The sequence below is a fragment of the Gobio gobio genome, assembly GCF_949357685.1.
Source record: "Gobio gobio genome assembly, chromosome: 10".
NCBI classification, from domain to species: Eukaryota; Metazoa; Chordata; class Actinopteri; order Cypriniformes; family Gobionidae; genus Gobio; species Gobio gobio.
This window is the reverse complement of record NC_137116.1, coordinates 52,946,872-52,969,396: the sequence shown is the minus strand read 5'-3', so window position 1 is coordinate 52,969,396 and position 22,525 is coordinate 52,946,872. Positions and strand designations below refer to the sequence as shown.

Here is a 22,525-nt window from a genome sequence, read left to right as displayed (position 1 = left end):
AAAACATAATAATATTCTTGACTGAAAAGGTTTTGCTGTTGTCGTATATGTGTATTTTTTCGGTTCTTTTTTACTTTGTTACATTATTGTTTTTAAGAAAATTATATGCAAACATTTAAAAGTAAATGTCTAAGACTTTAGCACCCCCCCCCAATAACCCCCTATTTCAATAAGTTTGTCTGAGCTAATCAAAACCCACAAATATTAGTCTATTGAAGCTCCCCCCCCCCATGCACCACAAAGTAGCCTATACTCATGCATTTTGCAGAACCTCCATAATATCGAATAATATCTAATATCGAAATGTGCTTGAGGTCCCCAGCCAAATACAGTGTAGAAAAAAGTACAATAAAAGAGATGCAAATAAACAGCAACACTCCCCAAACTGATCATGAGGGGTAGACGAGTGACCAACACAGACTGCATGACAGAGGAGTGGAGAGAGAGAGAGAGAGAGAGAGAGAGAGAGAGAGAGAGAGAGAGAGAGAGAGAGAGAGAGAGAGAGAGAGAGAGAGAGAGAGAGAGAGAGAGAGACTCACACACTGAGAGAGCGATAGAGCGAGAGGAGGGGAGGGGAATCGAGCTTTTAAGAGATTTGATAGAGATTAGAAGCGGCACAGTGTTGAGAAATACTGTATGTTCGATATGAATCTCATTTGATGGTGAAAACGCAGAGCGAGGCGAGAACGCGGACGGACCTGCGGAACGCAACAGTGAATGAATGAAACGATGGGAAAGAGCTCGCGCGTTCTTTAAACAGGTCAGAGGTGATCTCGATAGGTCATAGGAGAATAAACACATGCCAACATCTGCAGGTGGTTTGAGGGAGTCGTGATATCTTCGAGGGTTTGAGGAGAAGTCGTGGATGTCTCGACAGACTTGGAGAAAGTTATCAGGATGAACAGGTAAAAAAAAAATCGGATAATAATGTTTATGTTGTAGGACGTGTTGTAAATCTTTACACGTGTCGTTTGTCCTTCGCGTGACCAAACATTTATTCAGTTTTCAGACTATTTTTTTTATTTATTTTTATTTTACAATACACGGATAAAAAGTACCATGTTTTTATAAAATATTTCCTTCTCGGAAGCTAGGCTACTCCATAAACTATGTAAATTGAGTACTAAATTAATTCAGTAACACTTTATTGTAACGTGTCATTGCTACAGTGTAATTATGTAGGCCTATTTAAGTACTGAGTAATTAACAACATGTACTTACTATAGGGTTAGGGTTTGGTTGAGGGTTAGTTGAATGTAATTAATTATGCATTTACTGTAAAACAAATTTTTATCCAAATTTCACGGAAAATAACAAAAAATTTTACAGTATTTTTTGTAGCTAATTTTAAATTATGTTCAAAACGATGTCAAATTACAAACAATATCTGTAAATGCATAACTTGACTGTTATTTTAAGGATTATATCATTAATGACAAATTTCCGTAATTCTATGTATTATTTATACAGTATTTTTTCTGTTTTCTTAAATAACATACACATTTATGTAAAATTGCAGTAATAATCTGTAAATTAACAACTTGACCATTATTTTAAGGATATATCATTAATGACAAATTACAGTAATTTTCATTTTTATACAGGAAAATAACTGTATTATTTATACAGTATTTTCATAAATAACATATACAAATTTATGTAAAATTACAGTAATAATCTGTAAATTAACAACTTGACTGTTATTTTAAGGATTATATCATTTATGACAAATTACAGTAATTCAAATTTTTTTTAAACAGGGAAATTACTGTATTATTTATACAGTATTTTTCTGTTTTCTTAAATTACATACAAATGTATGTAAAATTACAGTAATAATCTGTCATTAAATATGTAGCTCATTATATTAAAGGTTTATGCCCATACTAACAATTTAACATAATTCTTTGTAATTGTAATATGGTTTGCTGTTATGGTAAGAAGGAGGCGGGAACCGGCAAACGTTTAACAGACTTTAATAAATGATAAACAAAATGAAAGTAACAGCGGCAGCCCCTCACGGACGACTGCCGCGCACACACACACACATAACAGAACGTAAACAAAACACAACGTAAATTCCAGGCCTGGTCCTCTCGTCCTTCACTGTCGTCGTCGCTCCTCCTTTTATGCGTCCGAGCTCCTCCGTGAGAAATTCGAGACATCATCAATCACTCACCGGCCTCGCGTCGCTCTCTCACGGCTCTCGCTCGACCTGCTCGTCACAGTCATTTAAAAGCAAATCTTATTCGTTTTATATTTACACTGTAAAATAGAATGGTTCCAAAAAAAGCGTTTTTTGTTTGGCAGCCGCTGCTGCCAGTCATTTGACCATTTTTTAAATATTTTTTTTTACAGTGTAATTTACTGTTATGGTAAGCACATATACCATATATAACAAGGACACTGTAAAATAAAGTGTTACCAGTGAATATCAATCATAAAGTACCATGGATAAATCAAGGCACCATGGCATTACCATGGTTTTGGACACTGCTATACTACTTCCATGCTATTGGAATATGCATAGGATATTATGCATTGTTACATGAAAATAGGTTTTTGTGGCAAAGAACCATAATTACATATAACAATAATTTTATTACATCACTGTATCATGGAACTTTCTTGTAAAGGTGAAGAATCATAACAGATTGGTTTATAACATATATTATGAATAAAATTTTTAAGCTGACATTAAAGATGTTGAGCATTATATAATAACAATGTTTGTTAATGTGATTGATGGAGTGTTACCCTTTACCCCCCCCCCTTACATGTAAAGCGCAATATAAATGTAACAAATTATTATTATTATTCAACCGTATTGAAACATTCCCTTCATGTTTTAAAGGTATTTTGTGTTAGAATATGGCTTGTCTGTCTCAAATTCAATAGTGACTGTAAACAAAATAGTTATTTAAATGGTGCGGAAATTGCAGATATTCCACAATCTTTGCCTATTGTCCAATTTTGGGCAAACATAAAGGAAAGATATTGGACTAGGATTTAAAATGTTTTTTTTTCTCTCTCTGTTGGGAAAAAGCTTTCCAATCATTTTATTAATGCATCTGCAATCCTGTATGGCTTTTGTTTACTATTTATTTAGTGTAGTGAGCCACATGATGTGTATAAGCATTTGAAAGGACATACTGTAGGTCTGCATTAACATTATTGCGTGCATTATTTCACAATGTAGATATTCATATAATTCATATAGGCCTTGACATGTCCATCATGATTATACAAAAGAGGAATTAAAGGGATATTTCACCAAAAAATTTAAATTCGGTCATCATTTACTCACCCTCATGTTGTTCCAAACCTGTTTGAATTTCTCTCTCCTGCTGAACACAAAAGGAGATATTTTGGAGAATATGGGCAACCATACCAGACTGTCCTCAAAAAAACACGACTCGTAGTTTTTCAAGCACCTTATTATGACCTTTATTAACGTTTTAAAATCATAAAATCGTGTCGTGTTACGTCTGTCGTCATGAAATGACGTTACCAATCAAAATGCGTGTTCATTTTAATGCAATGTGTGGACTTTTTACCAGCATTTATCATATTTCCATTTAGCAAAAAACGTTTTTCCTGTGCGAAACCCACGATTGCATGATCACATGATTACATGATGTTGTATTTTGCAATGCTCTACCAATTGAGAGATGCAAAACCTGAAATATGATGCAAATAAACGGGAACAATGCATTTAAATAAAAATGTACTATTGTCGATAGAGGCACAACTTTAGTAAACGCTCCTATGGGTCGTATTTCAGGGAACCAAATAGTTGATAGGACCCCTTGACTTCCATTGACAACCATTGCAATATAGATGGCTTTTGTGCTCTTTTGTGCACTTGTCTTGAAGCTCCTTTTATCTGCGTTCCATGTCCTGTAGGATGTATTCCTAGTGTTTTAATCAATGCAATGAGGTCTGTTGAATCTCTTTGAATTATCATTGCAACAGTGAAGCCCCTGTCGGCTGTGTCATGCTTCTGTGCATGAGAGGTCAGCATTTAAAAGTCTTCCGTTTGTGTGAACACAATGTCATATGTCGTCGGGGATGTTTGCAAAAAGTGTTGTAGCTGCTCCCTGCGCCCTCTCGCATAATGTCAAGAATTCACAGCGTGTGTGTGATCTTTGTTTGATAACGTGTGTGCTGTGCTCTTTAAAATGGCTCTAGAAAAATAAGCAAGAGTTCATGTGAAATCCTGCACGACAGAAGTGATTTTTGTTTTTGCAGTAATGGGCACTTTTTTTGCCAACCACCTGAGCCATAAAATCCATAAATAGTGAGACTGATTACTGTTGAGAAGCAAGAAAATTATGTAATGATAACTCTGATTGGCTGATGGCAGAACAGGAATGCACAAACTCTTCAGTAGTGACTTTTGACGTCTGCCATGATGTCAGGAAGATGGGAAAAATAAACTTTTCGTATATATTATACAAATCAAGGTCTACAAACACAGCAACAAATATAATAGCAAAGTGAAGAATGAAAATATAACTATTTAAAGAACAAAAAAATGACCTAACTTGGGCAAAGCATAGAAAAAAGGCCAATAAAAGCAATTGTACACAGGGGTCCATTATAACAGTTGTATAATATTTTAGCATTTCATTCAACATCTAATATACTATAGTGAAATATTTGCAATTAATGTAATGCTTACAAAAAATATTTTATTAGTATGCACCAAGCGTGCCGCACAAGTCCTGAAAAGTGAAGCCAAAGCGTCTCGATCGCCCCCAGGTGGTTGGTCCGTGTATAGCTCATAAACCCCGCCCTCTCTGTGAAATGGAATGGGGTGTGGGACAAACTAAGCAATTAAATTACACTTCATGTAGGGTAAATTCAGGGTGATTGGGGCACTTTTTCCAAGTCATCTCAATGGCAAAATGTGTCCCAATCACCTTGAATTCACCCTACATTTTTCTCAACGATGGTTTCTGTCATTTTAGGTAGTTTTTATCATGCTGATGTAAGTTCAAGTGTTCGTTGTTTAAATAAGTTTGCAGTTTTAATTTCGTTGACGAACAATTTTCGTCAACAACTTTTTTTCACTGATGAAAACGAGACGATAACTAAATAAAAACTAGTGTTGGATGACAAACACTATGACAAAAATCAACTGTCATATTCGTCAACAAATAAAAACGAGACGAAAATGTTAGGGAGGGTCGATTAGGGAAGAGATCCAGTCAGAACTGATGTCTTGTGTAACAGATGCGCACATTTGAGACTCCAGAGCGACTCAATCAATGAATAACACACATTTATGCCAGGCAATTGTTTATGAACTAATGCTGATGAATAATGACAATGTTTACTTTACGATGTCTATATAGTAATATGTTTTAGACGGATGTAACAATGCATATTTTATGTCATCTATACTTGAATGAGCAACTGCAACAGAGGCGCATACATTTCAAAATAAGAGTCCCGGTGTATTTCGAGCTTGTTTATAATTACAAGTCACACATTATATATTCATTTTTGGTTACACAATAAACTGTATTTAATGTCATTCCCATTTAATTCATAGCCAGGAGGAAAGACCAGGATTTGACACATATCCAATAAAGTATCAGGGTTATAATAGTTCACTAAAACCATTTCAAAAATCTTCATTACTTGAAATTAAATAAATGTTAACTGTTAACTGTCAAACTTATTTGAAGCTTTAGCTTAACCTGATATGGCCTACTGACTAAAACAGAAATACAAAGTTAAAAAAACTATATAGCTGTGTTTAAAAAACAAATAAAAAAGTGAATTGAGCTCTCTTTCATGTATTTTTGATGTCAAAAACACAATAATGTCAAAATGTCAGTTCAAGTGACAGTCAGTTATGTAAGGCTTAAATGCTTAATGTATTGTAATTTAACTAAACTAATTCGATTTTAGGAGCTTAAATCTACTGTAGATTTAGTCGACTAAAATCTTATGATATTTAGTCGACTAAAACTAGACTAAAACTAAAAACAATTCAGGTGACTAAAATATGACTATAACTAAATTTTAAATAAACAAAAGACTGACTAAAATTTATCAAAATTCGCTGTCAAAATTAACACTGTAAGTTTGGTTTTAGTTAGTTATTTGATGCTATAAAAACAGGGTGTGACCATAGACTGTAAAAAAATATGGATGTAGTGTCCGTGACGTCACCCATAGGATTCTGAAGAGCGTTTCTGAAGCCTAAAGTACGGCCGTTGCCATCTTGGCAACACGTCACCACGCGTCACTCCCGGATAACTGAAAATGGGCAAAAAGGAGCTAATAGGTGGAGTGGGTGGAGCTAACAGACAGCAGACAAACGGCTAGTAGTGACAGCAGCGGCAATCCACCTGTCACTCAAGTGGCCACGCCCTTAATTATGCAGAACTTTAAGGCTTTAAATAATGTAAACGAATGAGTTATTAAACATTTCACCCCCCTCACAGTCGTCATGAAGGGCAAAATAAGCCGTATAGACCAAAACCACAATTTGTACCAGACTCTAAACAGGTTTTTTCCTGCTGTAAAGTTGGGCATCAAGGCTTCAGGAGAAACTGGGGAAGGTTGCCACTTGGGTGTGACGTCATGATTGACAGCTTGACTGAGTGAAGAAGTCACTGAGTGTAACGTACTGCTCTAAGACAGAAGGTAGAAGATCCAAATGCAGCTTTATTTAAAGGGTAATCCACACTTGTAGTCATCAAACAGGCAAGAGGTCATAACATGTAATCAGTCCAATAAGGCAAACAAGACAGGAGAGACAGGCAAACGGGTAATCCACTGAACAGGCACGAAATCCAAAACCAAGAGACATGAAACCAGGGAGAATGCTCAGAGAAATGCAGTATAGACTTTGCAGTGAATGACAGAGTGAACATGGTTTATATAGGCTGGGGTAATGAGGTGATGAGACACAGGTGCAAACAATGAGTGATGATGAGTCCAGGCAAAGGATTATGGGTAATGTAGTTTTTGATGAAATGACAGTCTGGGTTGGAGTGCCCTCTGGTGGTGATTACAGGCACTCACACTGGTGAATTGTGACATAGAGGCACTTACAAACCTTTTTCAGGATTTTCGGGAGGATATTTGGAGCTTTAATTTCCACATTTCTATAACTGTATATTAAACAGTACTAACAGATACTGTTGAGAGTGTGTGCGGGGTCTTGATATCTACTCTCTACTGCGCAGACTCTGTCCCAAATCAGCGCCATATTCTGACATTGGCGGCTTCACTTTTCTTCAGTGGAAGATAGTGAAGGCATGTCGTCCATATCTTTTTTTCACAGTCTATGGTATGCGCAGCTACTTTTAAATTCGTCAATTAAGAAAGATGTGCCCAATGGTGTAGGAATGGCGTCTACAAGCAGGGGCTAACTGACCTACTCTAACCAGCCAAACCTTGGCTGTAATATTTGGGTTTTCCTGACTAGGTAGCAATCAGAATATGACATATCCTGGTTTTTGTAGTTTAGTAGAAATTTACATTTTTCTGGAACCAAAAAGCTGCTTATGTAGAATTGGTTGCATGACATAGGTTTGTCCCAAATCACACACTTGATGTGCATTCGTTGTGATGGTCATATGTTGTACGTGTCAGTGAATCCAACAAGACCGTAGCATGTCTCATTTCTCATTTTATGATTCTGAAGGGATCTTTTTGAGGCCGCAGTGCACTCTCCATTCGCCCTTTTGCCTGATGTGGTCTATTACCTGTCATTTTATGCACCATTACATCACCAATGTATGCACATGTTGGGCGGCATTTGAGACCGGACCATATCTTGCTGTGGCTCTAGCTTGTTTTCTGCGCCATGTCGGATTTGCCAAAGTTCCTTTTGTCCATTATATCCTGAATGAACACTCATATCCAGGTAACAAGAAGATGAATGGATTTTCAAAATACCCCCAGTGGACAGTCTATATCCGAACGTCTGACCTCATTATTGCAGAATTGTCCATCTGAATCCAGGTGCAGTTCCTGTATGCGACACCCTCTTTTGTGCCGGGTCACTTTGACTCCATCTAGTCTATCATTTCAGAACAAGTTTCTCTCAAACTTCTCTCCGATGGCTCCTAATGGATATGTGCTGCAAGATTTAGGTCTAATACGATGGGGAAAAAAGCCCCCGATGATTTGTTGTATTATCCATTATTCCAGCCCTTCATTTCTGAAGAGTGATCACATTATCTTGAGTAAGTATGTCACGCTGGGAATGACCTCACCATTTGTCAAAAGCCCAGACACCCGAATGGGCATTAATAGTTTCAGCTGATGAATTTTAAAAAGCATTAACAGGGCCTCTGTTCACAGACTTCGAAATGAAATTGGGATTTTGGTTGAACATATCAGAAATGTTTTTTGGCTGAGGGATTAAAGAAATTGTGATAAGAAATGAATGATGTGTTTTTTTCTTTTCTTTACTGAGGCCATTCCTAATAGAGTCATATAATACTTAAGTTAATTGCACATATTGAAGGAAAAGCAAAGAAACTCACTCTATTATAACAGTCTGCTATTATTGACTAGTCATATTAGCTGCCTCTGATGTGCAAATGATTTAGAAAGCGTTTTCGTCTCCCTTTGAAATGCCTCATAAACATGCTGCTTTTTACCATGCACTTGCGGTGCTCTTTTTCATAGGTGGCTTTTATTGCTTGTTTAGAGGTTTCTTTCTTTAGATGGGATCAGCGTTGGGAGGCGTCCTGTGAAAACCGTTTGCCCTGTCTGAATGCTCAAAGCGGTCTTGCGTTTATTTTGATGCCACATTTTCGCATGCGGCCGCTGCGCTGCGAGCGCCAACCATGTGAGGTCCTTCACAAACAGTGATTACTGTGATTAGATGATGCCATCATGGATTATTGAAACAGCCCATTATGTTTAACAGCATCAAATGATGTTTTATCACCGTGAAAATGATATTTACTAGAGAGGGCGCTGGGAAAAGCTTGTCTCCTTCGATTACTGCCTGACGTTGTGCCTCCGCCACTTTAGTGGAATCAAATTACTTCTCACAAGGAAATGAACCCACTTTCAAAACAATTAGTTTGCAATATTAAATATGTCTTTTAATTTCAGGAGTAGCAATGGGGTGGTCTGGCATTTTACACACACATCTCCAGCTCATGTAAGAGGAAAAAAAATAGTCGATATCAGTAAGGGAGACTTATTTCTCTGCACTAGATATTCAATCTGATTTGTGTTAGCTGAATGAATTTAAAGGGAAGGCGAGAGGAAAACCCTTTGGCTGGAAGGCCGAGAAGCTGGCGAAAAGAGCATGTGAAGGGTTTAGGATTTGATTAGACTACTCGAAGCAAATGCGATATCCAGTTCCTACTGTAAATGCAATCAAGGCTCATAAGGAACTGGAACACCAGCGTTCGATATCTGAAGTTGCTTGCTGAACACCTGTCACTGAGTAGATGTTTTGAGCAAACTGCAGCAAAAAGCAGATGCCGTCGCTACAGTGATGCGCCTGGAGTGTGATGTAAAATTTTCATCAAAATGTAATGCCTCTCTACTAAGAGGTTCTGAAAGCTGTCAGGTGCAGCCCCAATGATTTATCCTTCCACTCTCGTACATAAACCATGGCTTGTGTTCGGAATGGAATTCTTGTGTACTGTTGACTGTGTGTGTGAAAAAAAAAACCCAGTTTGCTTTTAAATTTGGCACTGTGATTCAATAAATGGTATGGAAGGTGATTCTAAAATTCCTATATGAAGGTCATATTAAAGCTTTTTTAACTTCACCACTTCTCAAATGGCTTTTTTAGGGCCCCGGCACCAAATTTGTTCAGAACCAAATTCAATATTAAAAATAATAGTTCCTAAAAATATAGTGACCAAAACACAATGTCTCCTTAACGTCATAATGGTAACGTCCACAAAACGGCAAATTCTAACATCATTACACATTGATCTTTTGTTGGTTTTAGGTTGTTTTGTTAACTAACCAAAATCCATATTGACGTCAATCTCCAACGTTGGACAAACGTTGCATTTTGGTTGAAAATGAAAATTGGGTTGACGTCAGATCCCAACGTCATATTGACGTCAATCTCCAACGTTGGACAAACGTTGCATTGTGGTTGAAAATGCAATGTCCAATGTTGTGGTTGAAAATGAAAATCGGGTTGATGTCAGATCCCAACGTCATCTTGACGTCAATCTCCAACGTTGGACAGACGTTGCATTGTGGTTGAAAATGAAAATCGGGTTGACGTCAGAACCCAACGTCATCTTGACATCAATCTCCAATGTTGGACAGACGATGCATTGTGGTTGAAAATGCAATGTCCAATGTTGTGGTTGAAAATGAAAATCGGTTTGACGTCAGATCCCAACGTCATCTTGACATCAATCTCCAATGTTGGACAGACGTTGCATTGTGGTTAAAAATGAAAATCGGGTTGACGTCTGAACCCAACGTCATATTGACGTAAATCTCCAATGTTGGACAGACGTTGCATTGTGGTTAAAAATGTAAATCGTGTTGACGTCAGAACCCAACGTCATCTTGACGTCAATCTCCAACGTTGGACAGACGTTGCATTGTGGTTGAAAATGCAATGTCCAATGTTGTGGTTGAAAATGAAAATCGGTTTGACGTCAGATCCCAACGTCATCTTGACATCAATCTCCAATGTTGGACAGACGTTGCATTGTGGTTAAAAATGAAAATCAGGTTGACGTCTGAACCCAACGTCATATTGACGTAAATCTCCAATGTTGGACAGACGTTGCATTGTGGTTAAAAATGTAAATCGTGTTGACGTCAGAACCCAACGTCATATTGACGTCAATCTCCAACGTTGGACAGACGTTGCATTGTGGTTGAAAATGAAAATCGTGTTGACGTCAGAACCCAACGTCATATTGACGTCAATCTCCAATGTTGGACAGACGTTGCATTGTGGTTGAAAATGAAAATCGTGTTGACGTCAGAACCCAACGTCATATTGACGTCAATCTCCAATGTTGGACAGACGTTGCATTGTGGTTGAAAATGAAAATCGGGTTGACGTCAGATCCCAACGTCATATTGACGTCAATCTCCAAAGTTGGACAAATGTTGCAATTTGGTTGAAAATGAAAATCGGTTTGACGTCAAAACCCAACGTCATATTGACGTGAATCTCCAACGTTGGACAGACGTTGCATTTTGGTTGAAAATGAAAATCGGGTTGATGTCAGATCCCAACGTCATCTTGACGTCAATCTCCAACGTTGGAAAGATGTTGCATTGTGGTTGAAAATGAAAATCGGTTTGACGTCAGATCCCAACGTCATCTTGACATCAATCTCCAATGTTGGACAGACGTTGCATTGTGGTTGAAAATGAAAATCGGGTTGACGTCAGAACCCAACGTCAATCTCCAACGTTGGACAGACGTTGCATTGTGGTTGAAAATGAAAATCGGGTTGACGTCAGAACCCAACGTCATATTGACGTCAATCTCCAATGTTGGACAGACGTTGCATTGTGGTTGAAAATGAAAATCAGGTTGATGTCAGAACCCAACGTTATCTTGACGTCCATCTCCAACGTTGGACGGACATTGCATTGTGGTTGAAAATAAAAATCGGGTTGATGTCAGAACCCAACGTCATATTGACGTCAATCTCCAACGTTGGACAGACGTTGCATTGTGGTTGAAAATGAAAATCGGGTTGACGTCAATCTTCAACGTTGGACAGACGTTGCATTGTGGTTGAAAATGAAAATCGGGTTGACGTCAGAACCCAACGTCATATTGACGTCAATCTCCAACATTGGACAAACGTTGCATTGTTGTTGAAAATGAAAATCGGGTTGATGTCAGAACCCAACGTCATCTTGACGTCAATCTCCAACGTTGGACAGACATTGCATTGTGGTTGAAAATAAAAATCGGGTTGATGTCAGAACCCAACGTCATATTGACGTCAATCTCCAACGTTGGACAGACGTTGCATTGTGGTTGAAAATGAAAATCGGGTTGACGTCAGAACCCAACGTCATATTGACGTCAATCTCCAACATTGGACAAACGTTGCATTGTTGTTGAAAATGAAAATCGGGTTGATGTCAGAACCCAACGTCATCTTGACGTCAATCTCCAACGTTGGACAGACGTTGCATTTTGGTTGAAAATGAAAATCGGGTTGATGTCAGATCCCAACGTCATCTTGACGTCAATCTCCAACGTTGGAAAGATGTTGCATTGTGGTTGAAAATGAAAATCGGTTTGACGTCAGATCCCAACGTCATCTTGACATCAATCTCCAATGTTGGACAGACGTTGCATTGTGGTTGAAAATGAAAATCGGGTTGACGTCAGATCCCAACGTCAATCTCCAACGTTGGACAGACGTTGCATTGTGGTTGAAAATGAAAATCGGGTTGACGTCAGAACCCAACGTCATATTGACGTCAATCTCCAAACTTGGACAAACGTTGCAATTTGGTTGAAAATGAAAATCGGGTTGACGTCAGAACCCAACGTCATATTGACGTCAATCTCCAATGTTGGACAGACGTTGCATTGTGGTTGAAAATGAAAATCGGTTTGACGTCAGATCCCAACGTCATCTTGACATCAATCTCCAATGTTGGACAGACGTTGCATTGTGGTTGAAAATGAAAATCGGGTTGACGTCAGAACCCATCGTCAATCTCCAACGTTGGACAGACGTTGCATTGTGGTTGAAAATGATAATCAGGTTGATGTCAGAACCCAACGTTATCTTGACGTCCATCTCCAACGTTGGACGGACATTGCATTGTGGTTGAAAATAAAAATCGGGTTGACGTCAGAACCCAACGTCATATTGACGTCAATCTCCAACGTTGGACAGACGTTGCATTGTGGTTGAAAATGAAAATCGGGTTGACATCAATCTCCAACGTTGGACAGACGTTGCATTGTGGTTGAAAATGAAAATCGGGTTGACGTCAGAACCCAACGTCATCTTGACGTCAATCTCCAACGTTGGACAGACGTTGCATTGTGGTTGAAAATGAAAATCGGGTTGACGTCAGAACCCAACGTCATATTGATGTCAATCTCCAACGTTGGACAAACTTTGCATTGTGGTTGAAAATGAAAATCGCGTTGACGTCAGAACTCAACGTTGGAGATTGACATCAATATGACGTTGGGTTGTGACGTCAACCCGATTTTCATTTTCAACCACAATGCAAAGTTTGTCCGACGTTGGGGACCAACGTCAATCTGACGTCAGGTGCCTGCTGGGATGACTCATTAAGAGAATAAGGACAACCCTTTTCAGACTATATTTAGGTTGCATAAAATGCTTGGTATGAAATTAGTCTCCGCAAAGACATGTTTTCCAGTGATGTTATTTCCATCACTGTCTTTTCCGCAGGATGCTACAGTATGAAACGAAATCATTAGAGACATGCTGGAGATGACATTTGTTGATTAAGGAAAATGACAAATGTGACAGAATTCTCCTAGTTAGTTTATTTTCTGAATGTCTACAGGGACAAAGTAGTCAAAATCATTGAAGAAGCTCCATCTTGTGATTCATCCTATCTATATTCATTCATATACAGGTCTGTTCATCTTTCCCTGATGGATTTCTCTTCCTTCCATCTCTGAGTAACTGATCATCCTATAGAGAAGAGCATTATTCTATGTACTCCCAACATCAAAGTGAACTTTTATTGAATTGAAATTTTAGCTACTGGCTACAGATTCTCTCATTCTTAGGAGAATTCTGTCTTTTCTGTCGCTGCTTTCTGAACAAATTCAATCTTCCATGACCCTTGAACCCTTTGGAGAGGCACTCATACCACAGCTGGTCTTACAATCAGTACACATCAGAGCAGTTGGGATCCATTCCCTGGAGCTTCACCACACGCCAGCCTATATCACTCTCCATTCACAGTGTTTCAGTGCAGTGCCTTTCCCAGTGGATGCTTTGAGAATGAAACATGCGTTCTTATGTTATACACTGTGCATGAATAGTCAGAGATGGTTTTCTCCATAAAACACTACTGTAGAAGCATTGTCATTAGAGAATGTTGTGAATCCATTGATTTTGATGGGAATTGTGCATCGTAAGAATGTAGAGTTAAAACTCAAAAGTTTTCAAAAGTTTCAAGGTTTGCTCCAGCACACTCTGACGTGAGATGGTTGCCAGGTTGATTGATTATGGTTATTTTGTGTGTGTGTGTTGCAATTTGCTAGGGTGGTCTGGGTTGCTGGGTGGTTAATTACTTCAAAAGGGAATGCGAGCATGAGTTTATTTGAGTAAGGATGCATGATTAAACTAAATAAAACCAAAATTGTCATATGGAAATCGCAATAAATAATTGAAGGCAGCCAGAAATAGTATTATTGTAATTTTATAGTTGCAATGTAAAATAAAATAATTATTATTATTAATAAATTTGAATTTAGAATTCTACAGTAAAACACACACACACACACACACACACACACACACACACACACACACACACACACACACACACACACACACACACACACACACACACACACACACACACACACACACACACACACACACACACACACACACACACACACACACACACACACACACACACACACACACACACACACACACACACACACACACACACGCACACACTACCCCTACCCCTAAACCTACCCATCACACACACACACACACACACACACACACACACACACACACACACACACACACACACACACACACACACACACACACACACACACACACACACACACACACACACACACACGCACACACTACCCCTACCCCTAAACCTACCCATCTCACACACACACACACACACACACACACACACACACACACACACACACACACACACACACACACACACACACACACACACACACACACACTACCCCTACCCCTAAACCTACCCATCACAGGAAACATTCTGCATTTTGTTTGCATGTTTTCTGCATGTTTTTAAAGCTATTTTAAACATGAGGACATATGAAATGTCCTCCTATTTAATGTTTACTTCGTAATACCAGTGTAATACCTGTGTCATTATACAAATTTGTGTCCTCATAAATCACAAAAACAAACACACACACACGCGTACTTTTGTTAGATTTTATTAATCGCGATTAAATATATGTGTGTGCGTAATGCATGTGTATATGTACAGTATATATATATACACTCACAGTTTATTAATAATTTTATTTTTCATTACATTTTACATGCCTGTCTTCAATTCTTTGTGATTAATGATAGCACTAATAATAATAATAACAATGATAATAATAATTATCGCAATTAACCCCCCCAGCAGTTTACCCCTAGTTTAGACAAAGAAAGCATCACTAATACGTGCACCCCTTTTCTTCTTCATATTTTTGTTTATCTCGAACAGGTGCCTCCGATAGTGGATGAACACTGTGGTGTTTGATTCATTATGACGTCACACCCTCCTCCATTCTTACCGAACCATCAGGTCGGGATGTTCCGGGTTTTAAGCTGGAGCAGCTGTCACTCTACCACATGGCCACGCCTCTTGTGGATTCTGTGGGTGTGGCTAAGCCCGTGTTCATCGGTTCACCACCACTCGCACCCACATTCCATCAAAATCCCTGGGGACATCACCTTGGGAGGCCTTTTCCCAGTCCACGCCAGGGGTCCCGCAGGGGTCCCGTGTGGAGAAATTAAGAAAGAAAAAGGAATCCATCGGATGGAGGCCATGCTGTACGCACTGGACCAGATCAACAGCGACCCAGAACTACTGCCCAACATCACACTAGGGGCCCGGATTCTTGATACATGTTCCAGGGACACTTACGCTCTAGAGCAGTCTCTGACATTTGTCCAAGCTCTCATTCAGAAAGACACGTCTGACATCCGCTGCTCCAATGGCGAACAACCAATCATACGCAAGCCTGAGCGTGTGGTGGGCGTGATAGGGGCGTCAGGCAGCTCGGTGTCCATCATGGTGGCCAATGTCCTGCGATTGTTTGAGGTGAGAACACATCTACATGTATATTATTCCTCTGTACACCCTTACCTTAGTGTTTTCTCTATCACATCTGTCAATCTGCTTCAAAATGGATGCTTGATAGGATCTCAATGCCTACTGGCCTTCATGTTCATTTTATTAGGTATACTTAAGTAATATTCAAGTATATTTTTAAGTATGCTTTATGTAGTAAGTATACACTGTAAAAAAAAATCCCCGTAAAATTTACTGTAAAAAAACGGCAGCTGTGGTTGCCAGAACTTTACCGTAAAAAATACGGCAGTTACGTTTTAGGTTTTTAGGGACAGCGCCATATAATTTAAAGGTTTATAATGTAATAATTACGGTTAAATTTTTTAATTTATTTTACAGTTCAAAACCGTATAATTTAAAGGTTTATATTGTAATGATTATGATTACACTGTAAACAATTTATGGTAAAAAAACATATTTCATTAACTGAAATAATGTTAAATTACCAACCTATTGAAATACTAATATCTGTTATGTACCTTTGATATATACGGACAACCACCAATCACAGTGGAGATGAGAGTCACGTGATGAATCAAAGCTCATCACAAGTAGCTTTTAAAGGGGTGGTAAACCACGATTTCACTATTCTAACTTTAGCTAGCGTGTAATGTTGCTGCTTGAGCATAAACAACATCTGCAAAGTTACAACGTTCAAAGTTTAAAGCAAAGGGAGATATTTGCTTTTAAAGAAATCAGTTTCTAAGAACTACAGCAAACGGCCAGCAGGCGACTACACACATTCCTCCAGGGTTGGTGACATCAACAGGCTCAATATTTACATAAACCCCTCCTCTGAGAATATTAAATAAGGGGGGGTGAGGCCATTTTGTATCGCGGCGCTGTTGTGGTATAGTTAGGCTGGAGTGTTGTTGCCGCGATGCCGAGGAAACGCTGTTATTTTCATCCGGATTGCAGGTCTGGGGTTCTTGCTCTGTTCAGCCTTCCTTGGGACGGGGGTGCGTTGCAGAGCGTTTAACATACAACATGTTATATGCACGTGTGTATGAGACAGCGGGGAATCAGGCGCGCGCAGGGCTCCCTGCAGCACATCTCATGGAGGAAAACACCACCGTCTTCGCGATTACAATGCCGGATTTGCACAAAGTCAGCTGCGTGGAAAAAAACACTGCCAGTGCGTGGATGCAGGACGCGCGCGCTGCACATTTCACGGAAGACAACTTCCACAAACTTCGCGAGTTCAATACAGGATATGCGCAACGGCTTGTCCTGAAAGCTGGATTTACAAACAGAAGCTGTTTACGGGCCACAACCTGTAAGTCTGATTTATTTTTCATCGATGTGTTTTCCTGTAATAGGTTGTAGCAAGGAAGTAAACAGATGACAACACTGTTCTGCAAACCAGTCTGTTAAATGCTCATTCATACTTAACGTTATCCGACGAACACCTAACGTTACAAACACTAACGTTAAAATCTCAACAGCGAACCTGGCATTAGTGTAAATGATTCTTTGATTAGAGCTTTTATGTATTGTTTATCTACAGGCATGCTAAACATGGTTCTGTGTGTGATTTGGCTAACTTACTAGTAAAGCCAGTGCTTAGTGTTCGTTTTGGGTTAATAGTTCTTGCGACAGATATTTGGCTATAATCGTTCTAAAAATACAAAAGTTAAAGTGCCATTCAGTAGCCATTATAGATCCGCAGTCTTTACTCTTGAGGACTGAACAGGTTCTGCTCGATCATCTTCACTCAAATGTTCTGGGTCTGATTCGGGCTCAGATTGGTATGGTTTTATTGACGCCGTTGTTTCCAATACTGACCAAAGCACAGCCTCCGGTAAAGGTAAGGGGCGTGACGTTTCCGACATACGTGCACTGCGGTTAGCGAATCACAACACACTGGGCCAGCTAACCAATCAGAGCCCATCGCGTATTTTTGAGGGACTGGCTTCATACAACCCGGAAAGCATCAGACCGTTTTACAAGGAGGGACAGAGCAGTGTAGAATAAAGGTCAAATAAATGAAAAATAAGGCAATTTTTTTTAAAACGAAGCATGAACACATGTTACAGTGCACCCCACAAACACAATCAAGCCTTCAAAAGAGTGTGTTTTACCACCCCTTTAAGAGGACAATACTAATATATAGAAGGTGCTCAGTGTCATTCACACAAACACTAAACACCATCATGGTAAAACACATGAAATTTAAAAAATGCAATAAACATTAATTTACCAACATCAGATGTAACATAAAACCCTAATGTACATAACTGATTAGAAAAAACAAAGAAGAAACATAGTTATTGCAATGAAAATACATCAAATGCGAAGTGTCACGCTGGGAATTCTGGGAATGTCAATTTACGGGTTTTCACTGTAAATTACACAATGACTTGTTCTTTTTCACTTCCAAAAACTGTAAAATTAAATGAAATGTAAGGTTTGATCTATTACAGTTATTCACCGTATTAAGTACGGAAACTTTCTGTTAACCAATTAACTGTTTTTCTCCATAATATTTTTACAGTAAAATACCGTTAAAATCACAATACGTTTTTACAGTGTACTGATATCAATGTAGTAAACAGTATTTCAATGCTGCTTGGGACTAATGCTGCCTTCACATGCTATCGGAATTATTGTAAATACAAGTTTCCTAGGTAAAAATTGCACATGAACGCTCTCTGATGTTGTGCTTACCGAAGTTCGGAAATTATTTTGATACCCAAATTCCTAAGATGGGCGTGCCATAAACTTTCAACATGGTGGCAGGGACAACTACTGCTGTGACATTACTAGGTCACAGCTACGTTTCTCATTTGTACTGCATCTGTACTACAAGTGATCTTATAAGTTACTATTTTAATACTTGTAGCACATTTTTTAGTTTATAAAAGTACACTTTGAATTATACTCTTAGTAAACTACTAGTTTTTCTTTAAGTGAACATAACATCATAATTATAGTTTACAATTCATATATTATTTTTGTATTTTAACCCCCGGTTTCACAGACAAGGCTTGATCTCAGACTAAAATGCATGTTTGCATTTTATATAAATATCTTAAATTAAGTCAGTGCCATGTTTTGTCTCATGATGCACACCAGTTTTATTCTAAGGCATGTTTATAAATGTTTCTTAAATGTCCTAATTGAACTAAAGCCTAATCCTGGCTTAATTTAAGACCTGTATGTGAAATCAGGCCTAAGTATATATGTTTCAATTTAGGTATTCATTTTTTATACTTGAAATATACCTTTAACTGTACTTGAACTCGTTCCATTTAAAAAAATAATTATTTTACTTTAATGCATCCTTCATTATCAACACTTGAATGTGGGTAAGTTTAAAAAACCTGAGAAAATCACATTTTTGTCGAAAGCCCTATTTGACAGTGGTTAGTCTGTGATTTTATTGCCGTCTGAATCCAGAATGTCAGTGTTTTTCTCCCACCTACTGAATTACCTACTGTTTTTAGACAAACACCAAGGTTGTGTGGTAATTTAATTGCCGTCCGAATCCACAGATCAGATTCAGAGCGATGATCAAAACACAGATTAAGTAGATCAAGTCCATCAACATCCCCAAAGCTTCGCAGTTGATTATTTTTCATGGGTTCAACATTTAATTCAGTAACATTAGGCAGTTTTGAACTTATATGCTGTTTAATGTTTGAGGATTTCGTTATTTTACATGTGCTTAAGCAATCTTCTCTCACTTGTTTCTGCTTCTTCTTCACCTGTGTTTTGATCCGGAGATCCTGTACAATTTCAGAAGATGCGTAATAGCACCCCCTACCATATAACAGTGAAAACATGAATAGCCTGAAATTTCATAGCCTAGAAATCTAGACGCACCCTAGTGGCAGCAAATATCATTTGCGGCCAGGGCGTCTAGCAACTCTCCGTTGGCTTGCGAGCTGGAAAAAATAAACTCTGGTCAGGCCAATCACATCGTGTTTAGAGTCGGTGGGCGGGCTTAACATAATCACGGCAGAGTTGCAGCAGTGTTTCTTGAAAACAAAGAAGCTGGCGAACAGCGGCCTTTCGAAACGGCTTTGGCCGCGACTCTGGAAGACTTGGAGTTAAGCTTTTCTTTGAGGGAAGAACAAAGAACAGCACTGAAGTCATTCTTAAAAAAGGAAGATGTGTTCAGAGTTTTGCCGACCGGATACGGCAAAAGTTTAATCTATCAACTAGCCTTAGCTCCGCTTCACCTTCTTCGTTGCTCTGGTTGGTTGTATCGGTATCCAATTGCGTGCAGAGGGAATTTGAAAGACAACCGTTTAATCCGCCCCTCGGATTGAGCCCTGCCAATGGTGTGTTCCCAGACCCAACATCTTGCCAGCCTTGAAATTTCAGTCAATGTAAAGTAGATTTGAAGTAAATTCCCACACTACCAGTGGACTAGACACCCAGAATTAGGACCATACCTGTTTTCTTTATAAATCAATATCTTCAAACAATGCAAGTTTATAAGACACTATGTAAAACTATTTAATAGGCTACTCAATCAAGTGAGTAAACACAACTACAAGGCAAGTATACTTAGAATACTTAATTATACTTTTAAGTATATGTACGTAAAAAGTAGGCTGAAAGTAAACTTCCTTATTTTTAGTTTAAAGTACACTAATAGCACACTTGAATAAACTTCTTTTTCGTGAGGGCTGGTGTTAATTGGTGAGGAGGATTAGAGAGGCCAACTAATCATGTTGTCGGCCTCTAGCTCTCTGGTATCCTGCAGGCTTTTAAATATTAGTTCGGCTTTGTCTTAAATCCAGCAAGCATTCAGGCTGATTTTTATTCTCTACAGCTCTAGATTCTGATCCTATGCAGTAGCAAACTTCCAATGCTCAAATGATGTTGCAGTGGTAGTTTGTGCTGTTTGAGCAGCAGTCATGAATATGGCGCAATATGGCGCAATAACACCGGGCTGACATTACAGAGCTCCATGTGTTTCATACAAATCTTTCATCTGCATCTCGAAATGCCAACCTCCCATGATGCTCGCCGTGGTGGGCGAAACTATCATTGCATATCACGTTCACTTTGAGCAGCAATCATATCTAGTGATCCTCATCCAAACACACAGAGCTTTAAAACCCTATGATATTTTATGTTGCATTGTTGAACTAACTCTGTCATTATTGTGGCATCTTCTTATTATGTTTCAAATGTTGTAGTTGGATTTAAACCCCACATTGACCTCTTATCATCTCAGCCCAATGCTAAACATTTCCTGTAAGTAATTCAGTGAGTAAATTCTCCTGTGAGTAATTCAATTCATGAGTGAACTTGTGACTCAGTGTCCAATTTGCTTGTCTGAAAAATTGGTGAGTACATTGTTGTTGGATCAAGCTCAATTTGGACGAAGATTAGAGTCAGAGTTTTTTTTTGCGTGTTTGCTACAACAAAAGCATGGAGAAACAACTACATCGAGAACTGAAAAGCTTGGCAGGGACTAGGTTGTGATTGGGCATTATTGGCAACCGCAAGTATTTATGATCAGAATTTTACCCACAACAAAGCAAAACCTGTCTTCCTTTAGCAAACAAAAGCAGGGGGGAGGTTGAAACAAGTGTTAACAACTATTCTTTTTTCGTCCTGAAACGGCTCCAACTTCCTCCCGAGAGGGTCATTCTTGGGTGGCTCCTTCATAGTGCAATATTAGACTCATCTGAGAACACATGGCTTCCTGGCATTGGACACCCTGCCCGAGAATGAGAGAATCTCTGTGACGAATTGTGTGATTTGCCTCCCTGGTGTAAGCTTTTTTGAGAGGGCTATCTCGCTCCCTATATCCTCGGGTTCCACAAGACTCAAATCCCTTCCTACATGGTTCTTATGTTTGGAGCGAAATGAAAAGTGGACATATTGTTCTCAGTGCATGTAGAGGGTTTTTTCCTCTTTTGTAAGGTGAAATGGGAAATTGATTTTATGAGAGTCGACCGAGTGACAGACTAATAAAGCTTTTTTTAGCTCTTCTCTAATGGAACAAGACAACATAGTCAGAGGGATTCTATATGCGCTTTACTGTACTCTGGTTAAGACCCCAAGAGAAGCTGTTTCGAATATCATATTACAATTTGAGCTCCCTTAGCCCATCTGTGGTGCATTATTTAGCTATAAAGAGCCTGTACTTCATTTGTGAACAAAGGCCGTGATGATCGGCGATTGTTCTGACAGTTAATCACTCTTTGTGTAAAACCTTAAACAGGTTCAGGCAGTTATGCACCATTTGCAAATCTCATGCACTCTTTTTGCAACACAGTTGTCATTGTTTACACACAACGACTCGAAATTGTTCACACTTATATCTGCAAACCCTAACGCTCACAATAACGAATTGGTTTGAGTAGAGTCAACTCAAATTAAACTAATTAGTTCAATCAAAGGAACTTTTAGTGAGTATTTAGAACTTTATTTTTCTTTTGAGTTCACAAAACTGACACATTTTAAGTAATCTGGATTGTTTCATTGTTCTGAGTTTTATGATCTTTTAATTTAAACTAACTTAAATTTA

At 38.7% G+C, this 22,525-nt stretch overlaps 1 protein-coding gene across 1 annotated transcript in view; it reads left to right on the top strand.

Annotated features, from left to right (window-relative positions):
* The first annotated feature begins 603 nt into the window (after nt 1–603).
* Nucleotides 604–22,525, top strand: part of grm6a (glutamate receptor, metabotropic 6a) — a 177,071-nt gene continuing 155,149 nt past the window's right edge. The window contains exons 1-2 of the mRNA XM_079827992.1: nt 604–905; nt 15,403–16,002. Coding sequence (XP_079684118.1) covers nt 15,445–16,002 — 558 coding nt within the window. The 5' untranslated portion in view covers nt 604–905; nt 15,403–15,444. The remainder of the gene's footprint in view (nt 906–15,402; nt 16,003–22,525) is intronic.